The 23,763-nt window shown below is 42.0% G+C and overlaps 1 protein-coding gene across 2 annotated transcripts in view; it reads left to right on the top strand.

The window, feature by feature from the left end:
• CCDC88C (coiled-coil domain containing 88C) overlaps nt 1–23,763 on the top strand; it is a 153,825-nt gene that overhangs the window by 112,549 nt on the left and 17,513 nt on the right. For both annotated transcript variants that reach the window (XM_048485200.1, XM_048485201.1), the window contains 9 exons: nt 4,344–4,481; nt 6,291–7,361; nt 8,440–8,567; nt 9,236–9,377; nt 10,899–11,087; nt 13,006–13,167; nt 15,209–15,486; nt 17,872–18,015; nt 19,770–19,956. In XM_048485200.1, coding sequence (XP_048341157.1) covers nt 4,344–4,481; nt 6,291–7,361; nt 8,440–8,567; nt 9,236–9,377; nt 10,899–11,087; nt 13,006–13,167; nt 15,209–15,486; nt 17,872–18,015; nt 19,770–19,956 — 2,439 coding nt within the window. The remainder of the gene's footprint in view (nt 1–4,343; nt 4,482–6,290; nt 7,362–8,439; nt 8,568–9,235; nt 9,378–10,898; nt 11,088–13,005; nt 13,168–15,208; nt 15,487–17,871; nt 18,016–19,769; nt 19,957–23,763) is intronic.

Here is a 23,763-nt window from a genome sequence, read left to right as displayed (position 1 = left end):
CTAATTTTGCTACGTTATCACTTTTTAAAATTATGTCAATCCCCTTACTGTGCCTCTTACTGCATGAATATATGCATTTTTAACTGATAATACTTTTTAGCCATTAATACTTTTCTAATTGATTGAAACATCACCTGGCAAAAATATACTAAATTATTTAGAGGATAGAAGATCCTGAGCTAACGCCAGTTTACAAAACTGAAATTATAGGTTACAGATAATTCAGTTGTATTTAACATGAAGCTGTAATTTACCACTTATGCAGTTATCAGCCATTCCTCAGTTTAACAAAAGAATGATAATTAGTCATCAGTGGAACATGTTAAGGCAAAAATCTACTTCATCCCTAAACCTTAAAACAACAGGCATTCATATTGGTCCTTTTTTCTGTTGAAGTTTGCCTGAGTCACAGTTTTGCCCCTCAGATTAAAGGAACCCAAAGTCTGTGAAACCAGTGAGAGGTCCTGTTCTTAATGGCGTGGTTGCCTGCCCTCTGTTCTGTCCACTCCCCACCCGCCCATTTCTTCTTTACTGGTCTCAATGTTTCTCCTCTACTTCCATTATTACTTGCTTTTGTCTTCCCCACCACCAACCTTCCTAGTGCTGTGTCTTATCTTCCTAGAGGGGAAAACACAGAACTTGTGAGCTGGGGAATTCCCTGTCTGAGACTTCGGAGAACTTCTACGAGTCACAGTACAGCAGCCTAATTCATTGTGTGCCAGTGTCATCTGTTCACATAGTGACATGAAACTCTGTCAAGTCACTGCTCATTGATCCAGAAATCAATATTTTGAGGGTGTCTTCTGGGAAGAGTGACATGTCTATGACAGATTCCAGACAGAAGCTCTTGGTAACTTTAACCTTTATTAATTTGCTCAATCAAGTTTTGTACAAATCATTTTTTTGAGATAAATTGCTTCCATTTTCCATCCTGGTTGTCTTTGAGAAGAAACAAACAGTTTTAACTAGACATTCCCATTTGGTGCAGGGATACCGTTATGAGCAGCAGTTATTGTGGAGCTCTGCAAGCATTCCCTAAAGAACTAGTGAAGTGTATGGCTTTTACATTTGTAATTGCTATGTTTTGTTATCTACAGAAGGGGCAGCACCTTCTTATCTAGACACTTCCTGTCATATTGGCTAATAATAAATACTTCCAATCTTCTGATCTGCACCCATTTCTTCCTGTGAGTCAGCCATATTCATCTCAGTAACAGTCTTGCTAACATGGTGTTTGGTTTGTTCATTCAGGAGCAAAAACCAAACTGAACAACTATCTTTCTTAATCTGTACATAAACAATAAGTTGAATGTGCTTATCTGGATGCTAGGACACCTTCTTGTGGTTTCAGGCAAGACACTGAAAATACTGTTTTCTCTAATGTTTTTCCCAGCTTCATGATTTTTTTTCTGGTGCCTCCCTGCTTTGATAGGTTATAACATTCTAGTTGAAAACCTCTTGAACATTTCCTATTCTCCGAGCTCTGAGGCCATTACAGGCTTGAGTCATGACACTTTACAGCAATCTTTGGTATGTTAAAATGGGTACTGACAACACAGCATATCTAAAAAGCCACCTGTCGCTGTATGGCCAACTTCAGGGTTCACCTGCCTTCAGCTCTGGTGGTGATCAGGGAAAACAGCGTTGCTTACTGTCATCTAGTGGTCCTCTGTGCAGGCACATATGGGACTGCATTTGGGTAGGCCACATGGGACTGCACAGAGACCATGACAATGAACAGAATATTCTCAGTGATGGCTCCAGGTTATAGAACCAGAGGTGTATCTGACTGTACTTCAAGGAACCTTCTTCCAACGTAAGTTGAAGGGAGGCTCCTTAGTTGTAGGAAAGTTTCATACTTTGTTCATTGGGATGACAGGAGGGGATGAAATCCATTCCATTATCTCCAGAGATATCCAGGTGGCATCTGTTTTGACATTTTTTTGGGTACCAAGTGGAATTTGCATTTTAGTTGAAAGATTTTTTTCTCTTAAGATGCGTCTTTCTGGATTTATTACAGGGACAATGTTGATTTTGCTCCTTCGTGATGGCTTTAAAAATGTTTTGTTTTATTTCTCCTAAGTATTTCTATCTTGCTCTTGATTACCTTTCTTTTTATTGTTTGTATTCTGCTCTCAGACATTCAGTTTTTGAGACAACTTTTAAAAGCTCCCAATACGTAACCCCTCCCCCAAGATTTGCATGAATAGTTATTAAAATATTATTCATTGTTAAAATAGCAGAACAGCAGGGTAGCAAATCCAGATTCTACAGCAAGCAGAGATTTGTCTGTGATAGGCACACGCATCAATTGTTTCATGCTCAGGCACTACCTTCCCTCTTCTTCCTTCTTGTTTTCCTCCTGTGTCTCTGCTGAACTGAAACCTTCTGGATTTGGGAAGGCCAGAATCTGGTTTCAAATCTAATCCTAATTTGGTGCAGGATACAAACTCCAGTTCAGCAAGGAGCCTGCATTTGGACATTGTGGCCAATCAGAAGCCTTCTGTTGCCGTCTCTGTGTATGAGGGAAGATCATTGACAGAGGCAGAGAGAAGATGCTAGCTGCTGTTCGTGGCCATAACGATTACCCAGATTATCCAGATGGTTGGCCGACTGGACCAGATGGCAGCAGCAGCAGCTATTGTCTTTCGAGTGTAGCATTTTACAGCCACAGATATTTTCCATGAAGAATTCTGCCAAACCTATTTTAATTCCTCAGGAGAAAAAAATTATTTAATTACCAATCCCAAAGGTTCCCATTTAGATGCTGGCAAATATTATGAGATGGGCAGCCACATCCAAAGGACTGGGCTCCTGAACCAACACCACAAGGGGGCTTTCCAGGGGCATGGGAGGCAGAAAACACACAAAGCCTTCCCATCACCAGACAACCTCTATTGATCTTAATAGACTTGTGCCACCAAAAAGGTGGCATTAAGTCCAAAGCCCTTGCATAATAGAGGCAGTGGCCAGGTGGAAGCTGACTAGCATTGGCTCCTCCTCCAGACCGCCTTTGTTGCTATGGCAGGGCCGCAGGGACATTTGTGCTGTTCTCAGCAGCGTGTTGTACCACCATGGAAGGCCACGGCAGCCGCCCACCAGCAGATCCAACCCTCTGCCAGGGCAAGTGCCCTTTGGAGGCCAAATCCACTGGCACAGCTCCATGCTGCTCCCAGTGATGGATTCAGCCCCACCTTTGTATGGGGCTGTTAATCAAGTTATTGCATTCTATAGCGGTATTGTTTGAAACAGAAGTAAGATATAATGTACTCCACATATAGGAACTGACTTGCTGTTTTGCTCAATCATGTGGGTGGTCTTACGGCATACCAGAACCGTAACGAGTTGTTAATTTCAGCAAAGGAATGGGAGACTGACATCAAAGCTTTGTGATTCCCTCCTCTATACCTTTCTCTGTATATGTAAATGTACTTAAACTGTTGGAATATTCAACTTTCTTGTCTTGCATTGAGGATTATGTCCTCTATCCCTTTCACCTTTGCACTGCACCGTATTTCATAGGTTTCTTAACCCTCTGTATGTATCTGCTTGGAAGATGAGGAGGAAGACCTGAAGATGTGGCATTGGTGGAGGTCTAGTGGATAGAGAACACATTTATGAGGCTCTCAAAACCTGGAGCCATTCTAGGGCAGTATGGGAATGAGCTAGGCTGCCTATGTTATCTGAAATGGGGAACCATGGATGTATTCCACACTAGTCTAGGGTGTAGAGAGCTTTATGGTTTATCTGAAATGGGGAACCATGGATGTATTCCACGCTAGACTAGGATTTAGAGAGCTTCTAAAAGGCCTCCATGCAGGAGCTCCTGCTCCTTCTATAAGTGGCTTCTTGCACCACCCAAACAGTTGCTCTTACTGCTAACGCAAATTGCTGAAGCAGCCTATACTATACTGCAGAGAGCTGCAGTTAAAAGAAGGATGACTGGGGAGGTGGTACCTTTGTGGATGTATGAAACCATTTGCACATGCATTGGAATCTTTTTGGGAACACGAGAAAGACACAGGATTCAACTTAAAGCATTACAAACATTTCTTCTGGTGAAAACCAACCTTGCCTGAATTGTTTTCAGTTCTAAGATCCTGGTTCAAACTTGTGTTACTTAGATATTTGGCATTCTTATTCCAGTTTTTTGATTGCTACTTGCTGACTTCAACAAATCAAGCAAACAAAAAAAAACTTGTTTGTCCCAACTGATTGGTCTGGCATAAGTGTCAATAAACTGAGGAAAAAGTTGAAAGCATTTTTTTAGCATGTCCTTATATGACATCAGTATTTGTTCAGGCCTGTACATATAATGTATTGTGGTAATTTTCTCCATGCAGATTGAGAAATTACAAAACCAGATTGAAAGAGAGAAGCAAAGTAATCAAGACTTGGAGACATTAAGTGAAGAGCTCCTAAAAGAGAAGGAGGAGCTTCAAGACATCATGGAGACCTTAAAGGCTGACAAAGAGAGACAGGTATGAAGAGAGGCAGGCCTTGAAATTTCCGTCTAGATGTATGCTCATTCAGCTACATAGAAAGTTTTGTTGGCTTGCAAAGACTGTTTGCAAAGGTTTGCTTCCTTGGCCAGGATAGGGCGGGGTACAAATATAATAAACTAAAAACTGAAAATTTAGAAGGCCACCAAAGATTTTTTTTCCTGCTTCCAAGTTTGCTTAATAAAAATTCATCCAGTTCTGCCAGTTTTATAATCTTCAGGCCTTTCCTGACCTTTGTGTCAGTATGGAGCTTGTGCCAAAAGGATATAGCTCAGCTTCCATATTGCTAGAGGAAGAATCACAGTGCCTTTGACATCTGCTGTTTTGAATAGCTTCAGCCATTCCTATAGCAAATTGACAAGTGGGTTTATTTCAAGCTTCGTATGGCATCATCCATTCATTGAAATTTTAGGAATTAAACATGTATTTTGCCCTTAAAATTGAGCTTCCCAATGTGATTTGTAGATAGCTTTGTATGGCACACGAAAACAGAAAGCTGTTCTTTCCAGGGAACTTGAAGTTGTTGGGTAGTGCCCAGTGCCAACAGAAGGAGGATATATCTTGCCATGTCCCCTTTTTTCCTGTAGTCCCTTCCAACCTCCCTCCCTGGAAAATAGATTTCCAAAGTTATAGTAATCATATGAATTAATAGCCGCATGGGAAGGAGGCTGCATGGCAGACAGGAAAGGGGATACAATCACATTTCCTGCTTTTTCTGTCAGTGGAGAAGTCTAGCCTTGAAATATTATGATCTGACGATACCAAGGTCAATTGGGTCCAAAAAAGGCCAGTTTCTAGGCTAGATAGAAATTTAAAAAGTGTGCTGTTATCCCTTCTACCAGAAAAATATGGTCTAGCATAACTCATAAGCTCTTCATGCCGTAAGATAATTTTACTCCATCAAAAAGAAAGAGTCCTATACCCTCCAGGGTCTCAGCCTCACCGGCATCACCTCTGTCTTGACTAGGCCATAATTATTACTATGTTGTAGTGAGGTAAAGAAGGCTAAAAGTGATTTTTGCTGTTGTTGTTGTTCTATTTATGCCAATAAAGGCTTTGCTTTGCTAACAGTGATTTTTATATGTGAAACTAGTTCACTTTTTGTTCAGTTCTTCTGTCTAGGAAAGGCACTTCTAAATGGGAGGGATTATTTTGCAAGTACAGGACATAGTTTGAGCATGTCAAATTAACTCAGCCTATCAAGAGCTAGAATACAGAATGCCTTCATGGGCACAGGCCTATTCCGACCCACAAGTCTTTAGAAGCCTAATCTGTCAGATGTGATGGTACCCTATGTCGGAATCAGATCATTGTTCGGTCATGGTTGCCATCTTTCTTCAGTGACTCAGTTGGATTGCTTTGGGGTTTATTTAAATCTGGTGGTTTTGGTTACAAACCAATGGTAGATCTGGAGCTGGCTGGACTGGCAAGAAGATCTAGCATGAATCTCGTAGAAAAGGGCATGCTGGTCTGGAATAGGCCACCTTTTCCTCTTGATTATTCCTAGGTTGGTTTGAAAGATATAGATGTTGCCATCAGCACAGGTAGCTGTTGTCTGTTGGCCATGCCCATGGTCATGCCATGAAGATGGCACTATCCTTGAGCAGTGCAAAATTTCATTTATTGCTATAAGAGTGCCTAACAGATTAGTGCAACCACCCAGTGTTTAAACTTATATGCAGCTTGCTAGAGTGCAATTTATGATGGATCACGTTCATCTCCTCAGATCTGGATCGTCATGTAAGCTTCCTGGTATTCAGTTCTCAACCTCATTTATTTTGAATATAGATAAAAGACCTAGAAAAAGAAACAGATCATCTCAATCAAGTGGTTTTATCACTAAGGCAGAGAGCGCATGTCAGCAGTGAGGCCAGAATGAAAGACACTGAAACAGAAAACAAAATACTCCATGAAACAGTGACTGAGACTAGTAGCAGACTCAGCAAACTGGAGTTTGAGAAGAAGCAGCTGCAGAAGGACTTTGAGCAAGTTAAAGAGAAGGTGGAAAGAGTAGAAGAAATGGACAAGGAGCTTCATCGGCTGGAAAGGGAGAATGAGCAGCTGACCAAGAAAGTTGCAGCCATGAAGGTCACTACAGACAAAATGGAGGTTATTGAGCAAGAAAACAGGGATCTGGAAATGGAGAACAGGAAGCTGAAGAAATCCCTGGACACTTTGCACAACGTTACAGTCAGACTGGAGAGCTTGGAAAAGGACAACAGGGAGTTAGATGAAGAGAACTTGGAACTCAGGAAAATGGTGGAGACAATGAAGTTCACCAGCACAAAAATGGCTCAGGTTGAGGCAGAAAACAAAGAACTGGAAAGGAAAAAAGAAGAACTTGAAAGGAATGTGGAAATGTTAAAGATGTTAGTCAAGAAATCTGAAAGGTTAGAGTTGAGCTACCAGAGCATCAGTGCTGAGAACCAAAGACTCCAGCAGATCCTGGAGAACAGCAGCAAGAAAATCCAAGAGTTGGAGAAGGAGCTCCAGGCCACCGAAGGTGAAAAACAGACTCTCAGTAGAAGTTTAGAGGAGCTAAAGGTTTCAAACAAGCGTCTGGAGTGGTTAGAGAATGAAAAGAAACTGCTTGAGCAGGAAGTGTCCCAACTGGACAAGGACAAGAAGATGCTGGAGAGGGAGACAAAAAGGCTTTGGCAGCAGGTGGAATTAAAAGACACCAGTTTGGATGACAACACTGTAAGGTTGGCAGCTCTGGAAAAGGAAAACAGAATACTAGAAAAAGATCTTGCTAAGTTCAGGGACTTGTCCAATAAGATGAAAGTATTTGAGAAAGACAATAAAGACCTCCTAAAGCAAGTTACCATTGATAGGAGAACACTGGCTACATTGAGAGAGGTAAGCAAAGTAGCCTTTGTCTGAAAACCGCTCTTGTTTCTGCATCAAGCACAGATAGAACAAGTGTGTATGTTTGTCTGAATCAAATGAGGAATGAGGGCGACATTGTGTGGTGGTTTGGAGCATTGCATTTTGTCATGGCCAAGAGAGAGAGAACCTATTTTCAAGGCAATGTATGTAAGTGATAGGTTCAGCCTTTTGGGAGACAAAGATGTCGGCTTGCATGTGGATCCTGATCCACAGCTATGTGCTTCAGAGAGGGATTGAAATTGATGCTAGTAAGCATCAATAATAACTTTGAAAGTGCATTAGCCTGAAGACAACCATCAAAAATCTTTCTTCAGACAATACCATAAATTTGGTACACACACACACCCATATTAACAAAGGGGTAACATCTTGAAGCATTACTGAAACACTTCAGGGTAGAGACATCTTCTAAAAATGTTGGAGCCCTCCTAATTTTTGTGATGCAAGCTGCAATTAAGAGAATCCGAGCAAAAAGTCTGTGTATTGAAACTGGGAAAAGTATCCTACAGCAAATGTTAGGTGAGTTGTTTCTACAATGGCATCCCCTATGTCTATTTGCAGTGAGAGCTACAAATTGAGCCAGGGTCAAGCGAACTCATTTTGGTGAAAAAGAAAGTGGTCTTGGAAATTATTAGTCCAACTCAGCCAGCTGGAATGGACTGCATTTATGTTAAACTTTAAACCGTGAGAGTGAACACATAAATCATGGTTTCTAGAGCTTTTGCGTCCTTTACTATGTAATTTGGTCTAAGAAACCGTTGTTCACACATGAAATGTCCTGCACGAACAGTACTCTTGAGTTGGGCAGAAATTAACTCCACCACCACAGATATGTACAATAACTGTGCATACCTGTTTACAGAATGTGACAGATATTTGTCTCCAACGCATGTATGATGGTCTCATAGTTTTTCTTCATATAGCAATATCCATGTAGGAACAGTCTTGGGTGAAGCAATTCAGAAGGCCCCCTGCCAGATCTGTTCTGTTGAAAAGCACTGGTTTTTCTGTCACTATGCCTATTAATCAGGTTTGATGCTGTTTTCAGGATTTGGTTCTTGAGAAATTAAAGAGCCAGGGATTGTCAAGTGAGTTGGACAAGCTTGGCCAGGAACTAGAGAAGATTGGATTGAACAAGGAGTTGCTGCTACAGGATGACAATGGCAACAATGACAAGTGAGGCTCTTTTCTGGAGGTTCTGTGAAAGGCTTTTGTATGCATGATGTCCTGTTTTTTATCTGATAGGTTCTAGATCCAACAGGGATCTTACAGGGTAACTTACGGGCTGCTGCAGAGAAGTTAGTTCATCCCCTTTGGAGACCCAGGAAAAGATCACAAAAAAAGATTTGTTCAAGGCCTTTTAAAGTTTTTATTTCATGGCATTTTTCTCTGTGCAGCTTAACTGATAGCTTTATGTCTGGTGCTCTCTCTAGTCCATGTTCTGTTTAAACAACAGAACAAAATATGGTAACATGCAAAGGGGGTGGTGAAAATAGCTGATAGAGGACTGGAATTTCCAGCTGTCTGAAGCCATCAATGAGATCACACCCTGACACCCTCTGTGTTCCCGCTCCAAATTGTCTCTGTGGTATACCGAGTATATTTCTGTGGCCCCTTCTGCACATGCAGAATAATGCACTTTCAATCCACTTTCAATGCACTTTGCAGCTGGATTTTACTGTGCAGAGTAGCAAAATCCACTTGCAAACAATTGTGAAAGTGGATTAAAAGTGTATTATTCTGCGCATGCGGAAGGGGCCTGAATGTTTCAGGCTTCTCCCAAGCAAAAGTGTCTGTATGCTTTCCACTACTGAAACATTCTCATTGTTGTTGTTATTACACAGGAAATACAAGATCCTGGAAACAAAGACTGAATGTGCACTGAAGACAACGTTAGCCAATAAAGAAGAGAAAATTGCTGTGTTGGAAGCCCAAGTGCAAGAGTTTCTTATCTTGAATCAGCACCTACAAAATGAACTAAATATGGTAAAAGGGGAAACTTTGTTCATGTTATGAAGTTATAGGTATTGGATAGACTTGGTGAGCTTTCACTGCCAGTTAGGAATGGGAGTTCCTGTTCCATTGCTATGCTAGCTGTCGAATACTGCAGGCACAAATGTAATCCACGTGACTTGGAATAACTGGCCAGTGTTTGATAGATGTTATTTATCCACATAGATCACTAATATTGGAAATAGGCAGATTAGTTCTTCATGCATAGGTTTATCCAACATGCCTCTTTCAGGCATACTGCTCCACCTACCAAACTGCTGTTACTAAAGTAGTAATAACTCAAACTGTATGTAGAGTACATGAGAGTGCCTCACCCCTTTCTGTGAGCTCAAAATGTCCACCCCAAGTGGGTGATCTTTTGACGTTAACTATTCAGTTCTGCCTGTATATGGGGTGTGATTTGGTCATTGGAGAACTTCCATATACACAGGGGGGTGGGGAGAGAGAGAGAGAGCGTGCGCAGAATTGCATGCCCAAGGAGGCTGCCCATTGTGTTTTGGAATGAGTTTCTGCTCTGGCCTTTCTATCACATGATAAATTCAGAACATGAACTCCAAGCAGCAGCATGTGGAGGGTCTATCATATTGTTATGCATTCCAAAGCTAAACTTTGGAGAGTTTCAGGATGCTGCATGGCTTCCATCACAAGACAGAAGAAGAGGAAACATCCACAATTGTTTCTTTGCAGACAATTGCACAAGATCTCGTGGAACAGCAGGTTCTTTAGCAACTCTCATGCTCTTGTGGCATCTTGTTTCTTAATGGAAAAACACCTTAGGACTTGCACAGTGCTAAGACATGCCGTGTAAAATGCCCCTTCTGCTGGTAGGACAGGGGTTGTCATCTGGTTGATTGTGACTGGTAGCTCAGTGTCAGCTCATAGTGCTCAGGGTGGGAATCTCCCTCCTGTGTACTCCAGAGGGACATCTGTGTCCATTCCAGCTGCACTTCTCAGCCCTGAGGATGCAGGAAGCCTCCACACAGATTGACCCTCGTCCTTGCACATTTTCATCCATTTGCAGCACTCTCATGACCAGAAATGTATTGTTTTGTGCATTGATGAGGTACTGTAAGTACCCAGCATGGTGGTGCTCCAGTCTTGGGTGGGGGCACCACGAGTGGTACCCACTGACACCCCACTCCTCTGGGGAAGTATGTTTTGACCCCTGCATCCCCCTCAAGCATAGCTCCTGCCCTGAAAAAAACTGTCCATCCCTGATACTGAAGGTGTCTTCTACATGCACATGTACACCTCTGGGACACAGTCATCTTTGTGCAGACTTCCAGATGCCAAAATTGTAGATTGTGGTAACAGAAAACTTGAGAACAAAAAAAAAATGCCACATATAAGAAGTGAACATGGCAGTGTATATTTAACAAATAGAAGTTCTTGCACATCATGAGTCTGTAGACAATGTTTCTAATTCAGTTTCTGCAGGCCTCAGAGTTGACTTCAGTTGTATGCGTGACAAAACTTTGCCTTTGTATTTTACAGGTAAGGAAGGACTTCGAAGGTCTCAAGCGGAGCAAAAAGGGTGAAACGCTTGAGCCAAATTCATTTAAGCAGCCCTCAGAAAATGTCGCTTCTAGTCATCAGGCGAAAGAGAAGTGGCAAATGCTTCACAAGGAAGCAACAATGGAACTTCTGAAAGTGAAGGACCGAGCGATAGAACTGGAAAGAAATGTAAGTTTTGCTCGCAGTGCACATCTAACAAACAAAGAAACTTGATCGAGTACACTTCAAAGATTTAACCAGCCTTCACATCTTATAGCAGACGTATTTTCCTGCATGGAGGTTCTCTTTGTAGGCAAACTATATGCAAACTGGCTCTATGGGCCAACATTGTCAGAAGTCATATTGTCAGTTTTCAACAGGAGTTCGCTCTTTCCCAGGCTGGAGTTGAGAAAGGGCCACCAGGTTTTTTTTACTGCTTTGGGGAAAAGACTTGCTGTTAGTGCACATATATGACAGAATTCTCCTGTTTTAATGTCATGGTTTTAATTTTGTTCTCACACACATCAACTGCCATTATCTCCATTGAGATTTATAATTTGTTGACAGCATTGCCACTAATTATGACAGCGCCAATATTTTCTATAAAAAGTCAGCAATATATGGCACTCCCAAGGTTTTCTGAACAACTGAAACATGGATTTATTTGTCTGTTGGGGAGGATTTAAAAAGTCAGGTTAGCAAAATTCATAACAGGAACATGGATTATAATAAAGACAGATTGGAGGAACTTGGGATGGTTATGTTCAAGTGATATATTGTAATTCCAAATGTGTCAATGTTGTTCATTTACAAATGTTTAAACTTACAGTTTCTACTGAGATTGATTTCTTTTGGCAGTCACTAGTCTGCTTCTTTAACTTAAGTTTCTTTTGCGTGTTGGTTCTTTTGTTGGAGGAATTAGGAACATTAATACACTTCCCCAATTTTTTTCTTTAAGCTGGTCTGGGGTCACTCCTTTCACAAGAGCTGTTTCCCATTAAACTCTTCGGGATCGCTCTGACAACCTGAGAGCTATTTTCCTAGATAACTGATTATGGATCCTTCCTGATCCAAAAGGCGAAGGTGTTCCTTTTGACTCCTGAGGAGAATCCTCCACCAGATAGCTTACAGTTCATATCACTAAGCTCTGTCTGTAAACCTCTCTTTGTCAACTGCCAGTTCTCAATTGTCAAACCTCTCCAACTGACATTCTCAGAATTCTTTTTGAATTCCCTGTCAACCAAGGGTTCTATGACTGGGGCAACCCCTTGGAGGGCAGCTATCCCTCATGTATAGAAAGCAAGGCTGCCAAGCTTCCTGTCTTTCTTGTCAACACACACTGATAGGAGTAGCAAAACATAGTGGTGAGATCATTCATTGGTGGAGGAGATTCCCTTTGAATGCAGACAAATTCAAATATACACATACACCTTGTGCTAAGCTTCTCTCACTTACTGTGGTTGGGCCACTCCCCTCCCCGCCGTGATTGGTCATCCAGTATTCCATGTATGTTTGCAGCACAAAATAGTCCTCTGTACCAATAAAGTAATATCTTTGCATCATCTCCTTCCAGTCTTCAGACTATTTATGGTGTATTTGCAGCTCATGTTGTTGCCTAGAAGTAGAAGGTGGGTCTGGAAAGTTTGAAGACCACAGCTGTAGAGTGTATAGCTCACTCCTCCTTTTGTTTAGACACTGGAAGGGAAGTCTGATAGCAGTGATCGTGCTATCTTCCAAGAAAATGGTCTTAATTCTTTCTCTTCTTACCTGCAGAATTTCTGATAGATTCCCAGGGAATTCCAGAATGCAACTTGAATATCAATGGTATTGGAAAAGGAGCTCAAGCCACAATGCCAGTCCTTTTATGTTACTGATACAGTATATAGGTCTAAAAGGAGCCCTTGTAGCCATTATTAGTTTCTTCTTCCATGTGTGACACACCATTGCCCAGTACGAGGCCGGTAAATTAAAAGGGGCTTACAAAGTAGCTGCATTTGAAATAATAAAGGCAGGTGTATTCTGTCCCCCAACACATCACAGTTGATCTCAGAATTCTTTGCTCATTATTTCTCTTGCTTCCTTTTAAAAAAAAATCTGTTTTTCCCAGAATGCAGCCTTGCACACAGAGAAGCAACTTCTCAAGGAACAATTAAGACATTCAGAAACCCAGAATACCTCCTTCAGCAATCAGATCCTGACACTACAGAAACAAAACATCTTTCTTCAAGAGCACAACACTGCTATGCAAACACAGACAGCCAAACTCCAGGTCAGCAAAGTTTCTAGGAACTTTCTGCTGGAAATGTTTCTAGCCAGCTTATTTTAGAGAACAATGGAGGAAGTGCCCCTTATATAGTTTTGGTCTTTTTTGTTTCAGGTGTTAATTTGTTTGAAAATAAATATGATCCTTAGATTTGAGAAACTGTTACCATAAAAAAGGTCTGTTCTGGGTTTGGTGCAATTAACAATTAAGAGGGACATTTTGCAGTTGCAAATCTCATGGGTTCCGATCCATCTTGATCTCTGCCGACGATCTGAATTCTGAGGTGTGAAAATGCCGAGGCTGAAAATATGGTCCCATTTCGCAGAGTGAAGTGGAGATAAACGTTTAAAAACCTGTTACTACCAAAGTGGTGGATAGGGTGAGAAACTTGGAGCGTAGTAAACTGGTTGATGTGGGGTAGAAACAATCTTCTGTATCAGTAGCCCTTTCCTCTGTTGCAAAGAAACAAGAGCATCCAACAACCCAAAGGCACCTGGTGGGCCACTGCAAACAGCAGAGTGCTGGACTAGATGGACTCTGGTCTGATCCAGCAGATTCTTTCTTATGTTCTTGTCTCAGAAATGTGGTGAAATAGATAAAATAGTACTGTTTTTATGTTATAACTATCCATTTGTGTTAATTTTGAGAGCCAGCGTGGCATAATGGTTAGAGAGTTGGACTAGAGCTGGTTAACTTCGCATTCTGTTTCTTCATAAAGCTCACTGGGTGAATTGGGCCCCATCTCTCTCCCTCTTTAAACTATATTCCTAGGCTGATTATGAAAATAAAATGGAAGAGGGAGAATTGCCTTTATCTGCTTGAGCTCCTTGAAAAAGCAAGAGTGGGATTAAAATGGAAGAGGAAGAAAGTCAGCATTGTGCAAGAACAAAGCAAACAGTAAACAATCTGCATTTTTAAGTACTGTGCCAAATAGTAGTTACTCCTCCACAGTGTTGTTATTTAAGCTGGTTTTCATCATGAGTGTTAGATCTTTTTTGAACTGTGACAGCTTTAGAGCTTTAAAGGTTTTTTCTCAATGGCTCATTTGCAGCAGAGCCTTTGGATAAGGAAAGACTTATGTTCCCTTTTAACTAGTGAACTTTATTCAACCGCATTTTGTCAGAGAGAATGAAAGTGAGTCTGCAAGCCTTCTCTCAGCGGTACCAGTGAGGCACGTTTTGGTTTTAAATTAGTTGGCACAACGAAACAGTGCCACAGTGGACAATTGTGCAGTAAAAGGGCCGAAGTTCAAGGGAAAATTATTTCCATTTGCTGTAAAACTAAGCGTATGTCTTAGTTCTTAAATGTTCTAGGTGAGATTATTTTTCACATGTACAAACACAGACTGAAATCTTTCGAACAGCCTAAGTGTGCTGGCTGTTTTAGTTTTTGTAGAAGTGTGTATGTGTGTGCAAAGTGGCATCAAGACACAGGCGACACCATAAGAGTTTTCAAGGCAAGACATATTCAAAGGTGGTTTGCCATTGCCTGCCTTCACATGAGCTGAGGGAGTTCTGAGAAAACAGTGACTGTCTCAAGGTCACCCAGCAAGCTTCATGTGAAGGAGTGGAGAAACAAACCCATTCCTCCAGATCAGAGTCTGCTGCTGTTAACCACTACACTAATAGGTACCAATAATTGATATTCAAAAGCGTGTAATGCCTTTTTGTTAGAGCCAACTGAAATAACAGAGGACATTGTGCAAGTTTTTGAGTTCTGCAGGACTCTGGAGATTTGGATCTGAAACAGCAAGGGGGGGCGGGGCAGGGAGAACACACATTTCAGGCCAATGTGTGAAGGCCTCTTCATCATTCTGTGTAGGCTGCTTAACTGACTTCAGTTAATTTTTGGGGGGAGTAACTCATATGAAACAGAAACACAGAATTAACTATCAACCTTTCACCAGTGGGCATATTGATCCCAAACTGTGAAATCTTTGACACCACTCTGCAGTAACTTCCAGGAGACACCATGGCTTAACTTTTTAGCCTCTCCAAGAATACAGTTGTGTGCTTACACTGTTTTCTGTTGCCTTGATAAAATGTAGGTAGAGAACTCAACACTAAATTCCCAGAGTTCCTCCTTGATGGCCCAGAATACTCTACTCCAAAACCAGCAGTTGGCCAAGGAGAATGAATACGACAGCTTGCTGAAGCAGAAAGAGCAACTCAAAATGGGGTATGAGTCTCTGCTACAGGACCACGAGCACCTGGCTTCACTTCATGATCGACAGTCAACAGAGTATGAAATGCTGATCAACCAGCACAGCAGCCTCAAAACTCTCCACAAAAACCTTGACCTGGAGCACAAAGACCTAGCTGAACGGTAGGGGCCTTGTAAGGGAAGGAAACTGACAAAAAGAAACATTTCTTTATACAACGTATTGTTAAATTGTGGAACTCCCTTCCCCAGAATGTGGTGATGGCCACCAAATTGGAAGGCTTTAAGAAGGGGGGTGGCCATGTTCATGGAGGATAGAGCTATCCATGGCTGCTAGTCAAAATGAATATTAATCATGGGAGCTTACCTATTCTCTCCAGTGTTAGAGAAGCCTGCCAATTACCGTATATACTTGCATATAAGTCGAATTTTTCAGCACATTTTTTGTGCTGAAAAAGCCCCCCTCAACTTACACGCAAGTCAGGTGTATTTTAAAAAATATTTTAGGATTTTTACTTTGTCGGCTGCCAGGGGGTGCAGTTTTTAGGCTAGTGGCACCAAAATTTCAGGGATTTTTCAAGAGACTCTCCTGATGATACCACCCAAGTTTGGGAAAATTTGGTTCCCCCATCCCCCATTGTTTCCAATGGGAGCTAATAGTAGATGGGGCTACATTTTGAGGGTCCATCACATTGGACCCCTTGAACTAAACTTTACCAAACCTGGGTGGCATCATCAAGATAATCTCTTGCTGATCCCAACAAGGTTTGATGATGTTTGGTTTAGGGGGTCCAAAGTTATGGACCCCCAAAGGGGGTGCCCCATCCCCCATTGTTTCCAATGGGAGCTAATAGTAGATGGGGCTACATTTTGAGGGTCCATAACTTTGGACTCCCCTGAAACCAAACTTCAATTAAACTCTGAGTGGTAATTCACTCAGAGGGTCTCCTAAAAGATACTCCTGAAATGTTGGTACTGCTAACACATTAAAAAATCCAGTTTTAAGGGATTTTAACTCTTGTGTTTTAGCTTAAGCTGGTTGCTGGTTGAGCTTTCAAGGTTTTGTACTTTTAAAGTTATTGGTTGAGACCATATTGTTTTTGTTAACCCTCTTTTCCACTTACAGAGCTAGTTTACTGTTTTTCTTTGAAATAAATATTCAAAAACATTTAACCTACCGATGCCTCAATTAATGTAATTTTATTGGTATCTATTTTTATTTTTGAAATTTACCAGTAGCTGCTGCATTTCCCACCCTCGACTTATATACAAGTCAATAAGTTTTCCCAGTTTTTTGTGGTCAAATTAGGTGCCTCGACTTATATGCGGGTCAACTTATACACGAGTATATACGGTATATTAGGTGCTGTGGAACACAGGCAAGATAATACTGGTGCAGTCACCTGGTTTTTTGGCTTCCTAGAGGCACCTGGCTGGCCACTGTGTGAACTTGTGAGGCCACTGTGTGAACTGTTGAGCTTGATGGACATGGCTTTTCTTACGTTCTTAAACAGACTGCTTGGGTTTAGGATTCCCATCTTGGTTAATGGCCTTGTGCCTCTTAATAGTATCTTGCTGTGATGATACCTCCATGCTGTGAAAAGCTTCCCCTTCTTGTCTCTTTGACTTTGAGCTGCGGCAGAGCTAGTCTTGGGTGGGGTTGGTGGGCTCTTTGCAAGATGCTGACCACTGGGTCCGCCCCATGGCAGGGTTGTGATGCACAGAGAAACAGGAGGTGCAAGCAACTGGTTGCTTCGACTCGTAAACATATCCTACTTCTGCTGCCTAAGTAAATGTCGCGCCCCCATTCATGTGCCGCACCCCCATTCATGTGCCTGCTCCCTCCCTCTGATTGGTGGTTCCGGTTGCTGCTCCTAGCAGCCAATACTCATTCAGAGGTTAGTGAAGAATGAAGCAGTTACTGCCATCTGCCCTGTCAGTAACTAGCAGAAGAGCAAGGAGCAGGGCCTCCCATCTCCGCATTCAGGGCATTCCAAATATGGAAGAAGGGACGGCAGGCTGTATCCTTCCAGTGGCCCTAATGCCTCTGCTGCCAGAGAGGGAGCAGTCTGCACTGGAGTTAACTTTGCCATGCCCCTAGGGCCCGCTGTTGCCAATTCCTGACATAGGCCCTGAGATGAAGTTCAAGATCCATAACCTAGTCAGGTTCTGTCTTTCCTCTTTCTGTTGCTTCTTTCTCTGCAGATAAGTGTGTGTCTGTGTGTCTGTGTCTGTGTGTGTGAGAAAAATGCATGTGTGTGTGTGTAAAGTGCCATCAAGTCACCACAGCAAAGGTCTTTCAATGGAAGTGATTAAGGAAGAGATCATTTGCCATTGCCCTCCTCTGCAGTCTTCCTCGGAGGTCTCCCTTCCTTGTTTAGCTTCCGACATCTGATCAGATCGAGCTATACATGCTGCCTTCCCTCCCTTACAAATGCTTCGCCTTCATATATGTAAATAAAGAAAAAAGCTAATAAACCAGGAATAGCAATTTTATTTTGTGATGCTTGTTTTTATGAAGCAGGAATCGTTCTGACTCCTTTCCTCTAGGTACAATAGTTTGATGCAATACAAAGCTGAATTGGAAGAGCTGGAAGTTGTGTTGAAATCAGAAAAGGAGGCTCTACAGCAAGAGAAGAATTCAAGCACAGTGGCAGCTGCAGAGAACCAGAAGCTAAGAGAGGAGCTGGAAAGGTAATTGTCCTTGGGAAAGGGACAAAACCATTTTTGGAGTGGGGCGGTACACATTAGAGCACATTTGATAATGTGTCTTGTCAATAACATGTAGAAAATTCTGCCTAGGTGGCCGGACATCTTAGGATTTTCATGTGGGGTCAAAGCTGTGGTTCTTTGCATATGGACCCATTCAGTCTCCAGTTGAAATGATCAGCTAGTTGGGGAGGTGATAGGTCTTGACCTGAGACCCTGGAAAGCCAGTGACCTTGACAGATTAATGGTCTCACTCAGTAGAAAGCAACTTCATTTGTTCATGATGTACAAGTAAAGCCCATCTCCTTCAGAACTTGGCCAATGCATTATGCTAGTCTGGGATCCATCCTTACAGGTCCTTCACTTTCAGCTGTCTCACATGGCCTTGTACTGACTGGATCCCACCTAATCATTTGGGTGAACACATGAAGCTGCCTTACTCTGAATCACACCCTTAGTCCATCAAGATCGGTATTGTCTGTTTAGACTAGCTAGTTTAGACTAGCTAGTTCTTCAGGGTCTTTCACATCACCTTTTGACAGATCTTTTAATAGGCGATGCTGGGGCCTTCTGCATAGCACTCTCCCACTGTCTGTTCCTGAGAGCCAGCATGGTGTAGTGGTTAACAGCAGGTGTGCTCTAATCTGGAGAACTAATCTGACTCCCCCCTCTGCCACTTGAGCTTATCTGGTGAACTAGTTTACCTTGTGCACTCAACACATGCCAGCTGGGTGACCTTGGGCTAGGCACAGTTCAGCCCCACCTGCCTCACAGGTGTTTGTTGTGAGGGAGGAAGGGAAAGGAGATTGTAAGCCCCTTTGAGTCTCCTTACAGGAGAGAAAGGATGGGATATAAATCCAACTCTTCTTCTTAGATACTCCCTGCTGTTTCTTCCAGTGTGATTGAAATTTCTGTTTGTCTCTGGGGGTTTTTAATTATTATTATTGAGTGTAGAATAAGGTTGAACCGTAAAGTTTTAATTAGGCATATCAACAGCATGGATGGAAAATTTAACATTTCTCCTCATACAACTTGGGATGGCATTTTTTAACCAGGTTGGAGAGGGATTGGGGGTCAGTCATAGGTAGAAACATATAAATCAGTCGCAGAACATTAGATTCTAAAAGACTGGAGAATAATAGAAAATACATGCCGATATAAAAAGACTCAAAGTAGTTAACAAAAACTAGAGCAGCAGTTTTCTGCCAGAAATTTTGTGTGCTGTAATCCCTCTCAAATATTTTAATATTAATAAATCTAAATCAGGACTATTTTAATAGGGAAAAGGCCGTACCTTTGAATACCTTTGCTAATACCAGCTCAAAATCCTGTTGTTTTTTCCACTGTATATATGATATATACAAAACAGTTTGTTTAAAAACACAGGGCCTGGAATACAGCCTCAAATTTAAAAACTAGTATAAACTGTTGCACAGATCTCAGACCCTGTTGATGATACAAAAATTATAAATGACCAGTATAGGACCATGTACATTGTGACCTGTTTGGCCTTCCTCAGTGATCATAAATACAAAGCAATATTATTAAAGGAAATGTATTTTACAGGCATTTTTATCTGAAAATGGGAAACCCTTGTATATAGTGTGGCATGATGTTACTTATTCACACAACCCATGGGTCTTCTACCATTAAAACTGGCTCACACTGAAATCTGGTATTTGATTACTGATGTTTCCCAAGGAGTGTAACATCAACCACTTTTGTCTTCCCTCATTTAGGGTGAATTTCTTACACAGCCAACTCAAGGCAGAGTATGAAGGGCTTCATCTCCATACTAAGGAGTTGAAAACTTCCTTGAATAATTCCCAGCTAGAACTGAACCGCTGGCAAGCTCGCTATGATGAGTTGAAAGAACAACACCAGACCATGGACATCTCCTTGACCAAACTGGACAACCATTGTGAGGTGAGATCCGTGAGTTTATTTAGGATTTATATCTTATTTTTCTTGCTGTTATGGACTCAAACCAGCTTAAAATCATAAAAAGGTAAGACAAATAAAAATTTATATATACAGCAACTATTCTGGCTCCCGGTCTAGGCCTGTATCTGCTTTCTCAAGGTCATATGCTGCAGGCCAAGGGCCGTGATCCTTTTGGCTCTTGCCCAATGTCCTGTGCCTTTGGCCACACCAGGCTGAATGCCTGCCAGAGGGGAGAAGCAAAATCTCATCTGATGTTTCATGTAGATTGCACAAAGGTGTATCCAGTCTATGACTGATGCAAATAAAAGGAGTAAATGAAGGCTGGAGATTTCTGCTCCTCCATAAACACGAGGGACACAATTCAGTAAAATAAATAATTAAGCACCAGGGCCCAAGCAGAACCGTGTGTCCAGATGGGTTTGCCATTACATTCTAAGGAAGTTGAACCTCTTTTTCTATTGCAGTGGGGCTCCATCATCCAAACTGGTTAAGACACACACCTTTCTCTACAGGCAGGGTTATGTACCTTTTTTCCAAGCTTTTTTGGATGCCAGGGGATTGACCCTTCTAGTTTTGATAGCTCTGCTGCTGCAATCAGGTGCTTGGCAAGCTCGCTCCACAGCAGATCTCCAATAGAAGTGAACAAACTCAATCAAAACTGCTCGGTACTTCTCAGCAGAGCAAAAAGAAAAAGGATAAGTCTCCCCGACCAAGTTCCTTGACAAATGTGGTGCTTGCCTCTCTTCTTCCCACCATTTTCTCCCAAGCGGAGTGGGTAGCCAACAGTGGCAGTTCCTGGGCTGGCTGGCTGGCAATGGCCTACCCATGTTTCCAACCTCTTCATGGAAATGCAGATCTCAATCAAACTTCCCCCCAAAGATAATTCCAACTGTGCAGGGGGTTGATCGGTCAGCAGCAGTTCACTGGGATCAAAGAGGCTGTTTCACTCCCCTGCAAAGGAGAAGGACGATGTCCCCAAGCCGTTCAGGGGCAGAAGGACACACAGAACCTTATCAGTTTACAGCTATTAACAGGAGAAGGAGGCATTGAGTGAGGATGCATCATCGAAACTCCCAGACCAGAAGGGGTATGAGAACAACAGGTGCCATTTTCAAAAAGATCAGAAAAGACCTTTGAAGAATCCCCATCCTGTAAATCATTGTTAGACCCTGATTGGGTTAAATGAGGGGGAATGATCGGATGAGTCAAAAAAGAGTGATGCCAGGATGTTTCAGCTTGTCCATTTCTTCAGATTTACCACAGAAAGTAGTGGCAACTCTTTATTACCAAACTGATCAGCCTGCAAACAAGTCCACCATATTGGACTTGCGGGGCTTCAGAATTTCTTCAAAACCCACGCAGGAATGCCCTTTTCTGGAAATATCTGAAAAAGTAATAAAATCTGAATGGGCAAACTCTGGCCGCAATGTCACAGCAAGGAGAATAACGAAAATGTTCTAAACTCTGCCATCTGAAGCTATGGAAGATCTACAGATCCCCCTAGTGGAAATTCCAGTAGTGGCATTACATTCAGGTGCAGTACTCTCCAAAGCCGGAGTCAATGCCCTCAAAGACTAATTTGACAAGAAAAATGAAACCACTCCCTAGAGACCTCATGAAGCCTCATCACTGGCTATTACAGCATCAGCAGTGTTATCTAACTTTACTAGAGCAATAATAATATGGGCAGATAACATGCTGCAAGAACCAGGCATAGACCCTCTGATGTTTAAAAGATCTTTAGTAAAAATCAAAAGAGCAGCTTAGTTCACAGCTGATGCATCCCAGGATGAAATTCAGTTCATCACCAGATCACAGGCGAATATACTCATACTCTGGATTTTAAAAACCCTGGAATGTATATCCTCTCAAGATGTCAGATCTTTCCACAGAAAAGTTTGCAGGACCACTAATGTTCAGCAATGCCAGCCTCAAAAAGTTCTGATTGGGACCAAGGACGAAAAGAAGGCCATGCCATCATCTTCAGTACCCAAACCTAAAGAAAAAGAATACAAAACCAGGCAATTCTCTTCCTTTAGCTCCTACAGGTCTCAACAAGGCAGAGATCACAAGAACTTCAGATATGACAGAACATCGAGTTATAGAGCACGAGCATCAGGAAAACAATACCAACAGAATAGGGAAGACAGAAACACACCTGCCCAGGAAGCATCCACCTGACTGCTCAATATGGGGCAGACTCGTCCTTTGGCCACAGCTAATCACTCTCAATCTCAGACCAGTGGATATTATAAATAATTCAAAATTGCTACAAACTAGAATTCAAATGCTGTCCATCATAGCTGTTTCAGAACTCTCCAGTTCCAAAAACAGAACATCAAGCAAAAACCCTATGGGAAGAGGTAAATCACCTCTTGAAAATTGGAGCAGTGGACCCAAAAGGTCGGGATGGGGTGGGGTGGAGAGTGATATTAAATCTAGAGACTAAACAGATCAGTAAAGAAAAGAAAATTCCAAATGGGATCATTAAGAACCATCCTTCAAACAATCCAGAGACAAAATTGGATGGCCTTCTTAGACCTGAAGGAGGCATACCTTCATGTGCTAATTCACCACTCCTTGAGAAAATACCAATGTTTTTTCTTGGCACAGCACCACTTCCAATAGAAGGCCCTACTCTTTGGCTTTTCTTCTTTACCAAGAGTGTTCACAAAATCCTAGTAACTGATAACTGTCCTATGACGGAAAGGAATTCACTTATTTCTTTACCCGGATGATATACTATCCAGACCTCCATCAAAGCATCAGTTGACTAAGGGCACTCAAATCACCATTCACATACTCACCTTACATGGTCTCCTCATCAACTATCAGAAAAAAACAGTTAACTCCCACAAGGATCCTAATTCACCTGACAACAACCATCAACATTGTCCAGGAAAAAACCTTTCTTGTCCTGGAAAAACAAACAAGAATATCATAGACAGTAGAGAAACTATGTGGATCTCAAACAGCAAACATAGTGAAACTCTCATAGATTTTGGGATTATTCATCTCCACTATAAAGACAGTCCCCTGAAGCAAGTTCCACGCACGATCCCTTCAGTGGACATTACTCCCCTATCAAAAATGATAAGTCAGAGAAAGCAAGAAAAGATTCCCTTGCCTCTCAGTTTGAGAAGATGACTGCTTAGGTGGACACAACTGCACAACCTAAAGTAGGGAGTTTTGTTCATCTGGTCACAACCATTAGTGATCACAACAGATGCTAGCAAGCAGGGCTGAGGAACTCACTTCCTGGCACTCTTGACTCTGGGCTATGGTCCAGTCAAGAAAAACTACACAGCATAAACTAACTGGAATTGAGGGCAATCAGGAAAGTTCTCCTAGTTTTTGGAAGCGTGATTTGAAGTGAATCCATACTAATCAAAACAGTCAGCACCACAGCAAAAGCCCATGTGAACAGGCAAGGGGGAACAAAACCTCTAACCTTATACATGGAAGCCAAGAAACTGTTTCAGTGAGTAGAGGGCCACCTCCTGGACCTGAATGGTCAATGCATTGGGGAGTGGACAACATCCAGGTAGACTGGTTCAGTTGAACCCCAAAACACCATGAGGAATGGATGCTAAACAAATCAGTATTTAGAGAGATAGTAGACAAATTTTGCCTTCCAATGATGGATTTATTTGTTTCCAGCAAAACCAATCAAGTGTCACGTTTCCTACCAAGATTTGAGGACAAGAGAGCAGAAGGAACGGATGCCCTCCTGGCAAAGTGGCTATGGGCCTCCTTTATGCTTTCTCTCAAGTACCCCTATTGGGCAGA

The sequence above is a fragment of the Sphaerodactylus townsendi genome, linkage group LG02 (assembly GCF_021028975.2).
Source record: "Sphaerodactylus townsendi isolate TG3544 linkage group LG02, MPM_Stown_v2.3, whole genome shotgun sequence".
NCBI classification, from domain to species: Eukaryota; Metazoa; Chordata; class Lepidosauria; order Squamata; family Sphaerodactylidae; genus Sphaerodactylus; species Sphaerodactylus townsendi.
The sequence above is the reverse complement of the archived record's forward strand: the minus strand, read 5'-3'. Positions and strand labels throughout refer to the sequence as shown.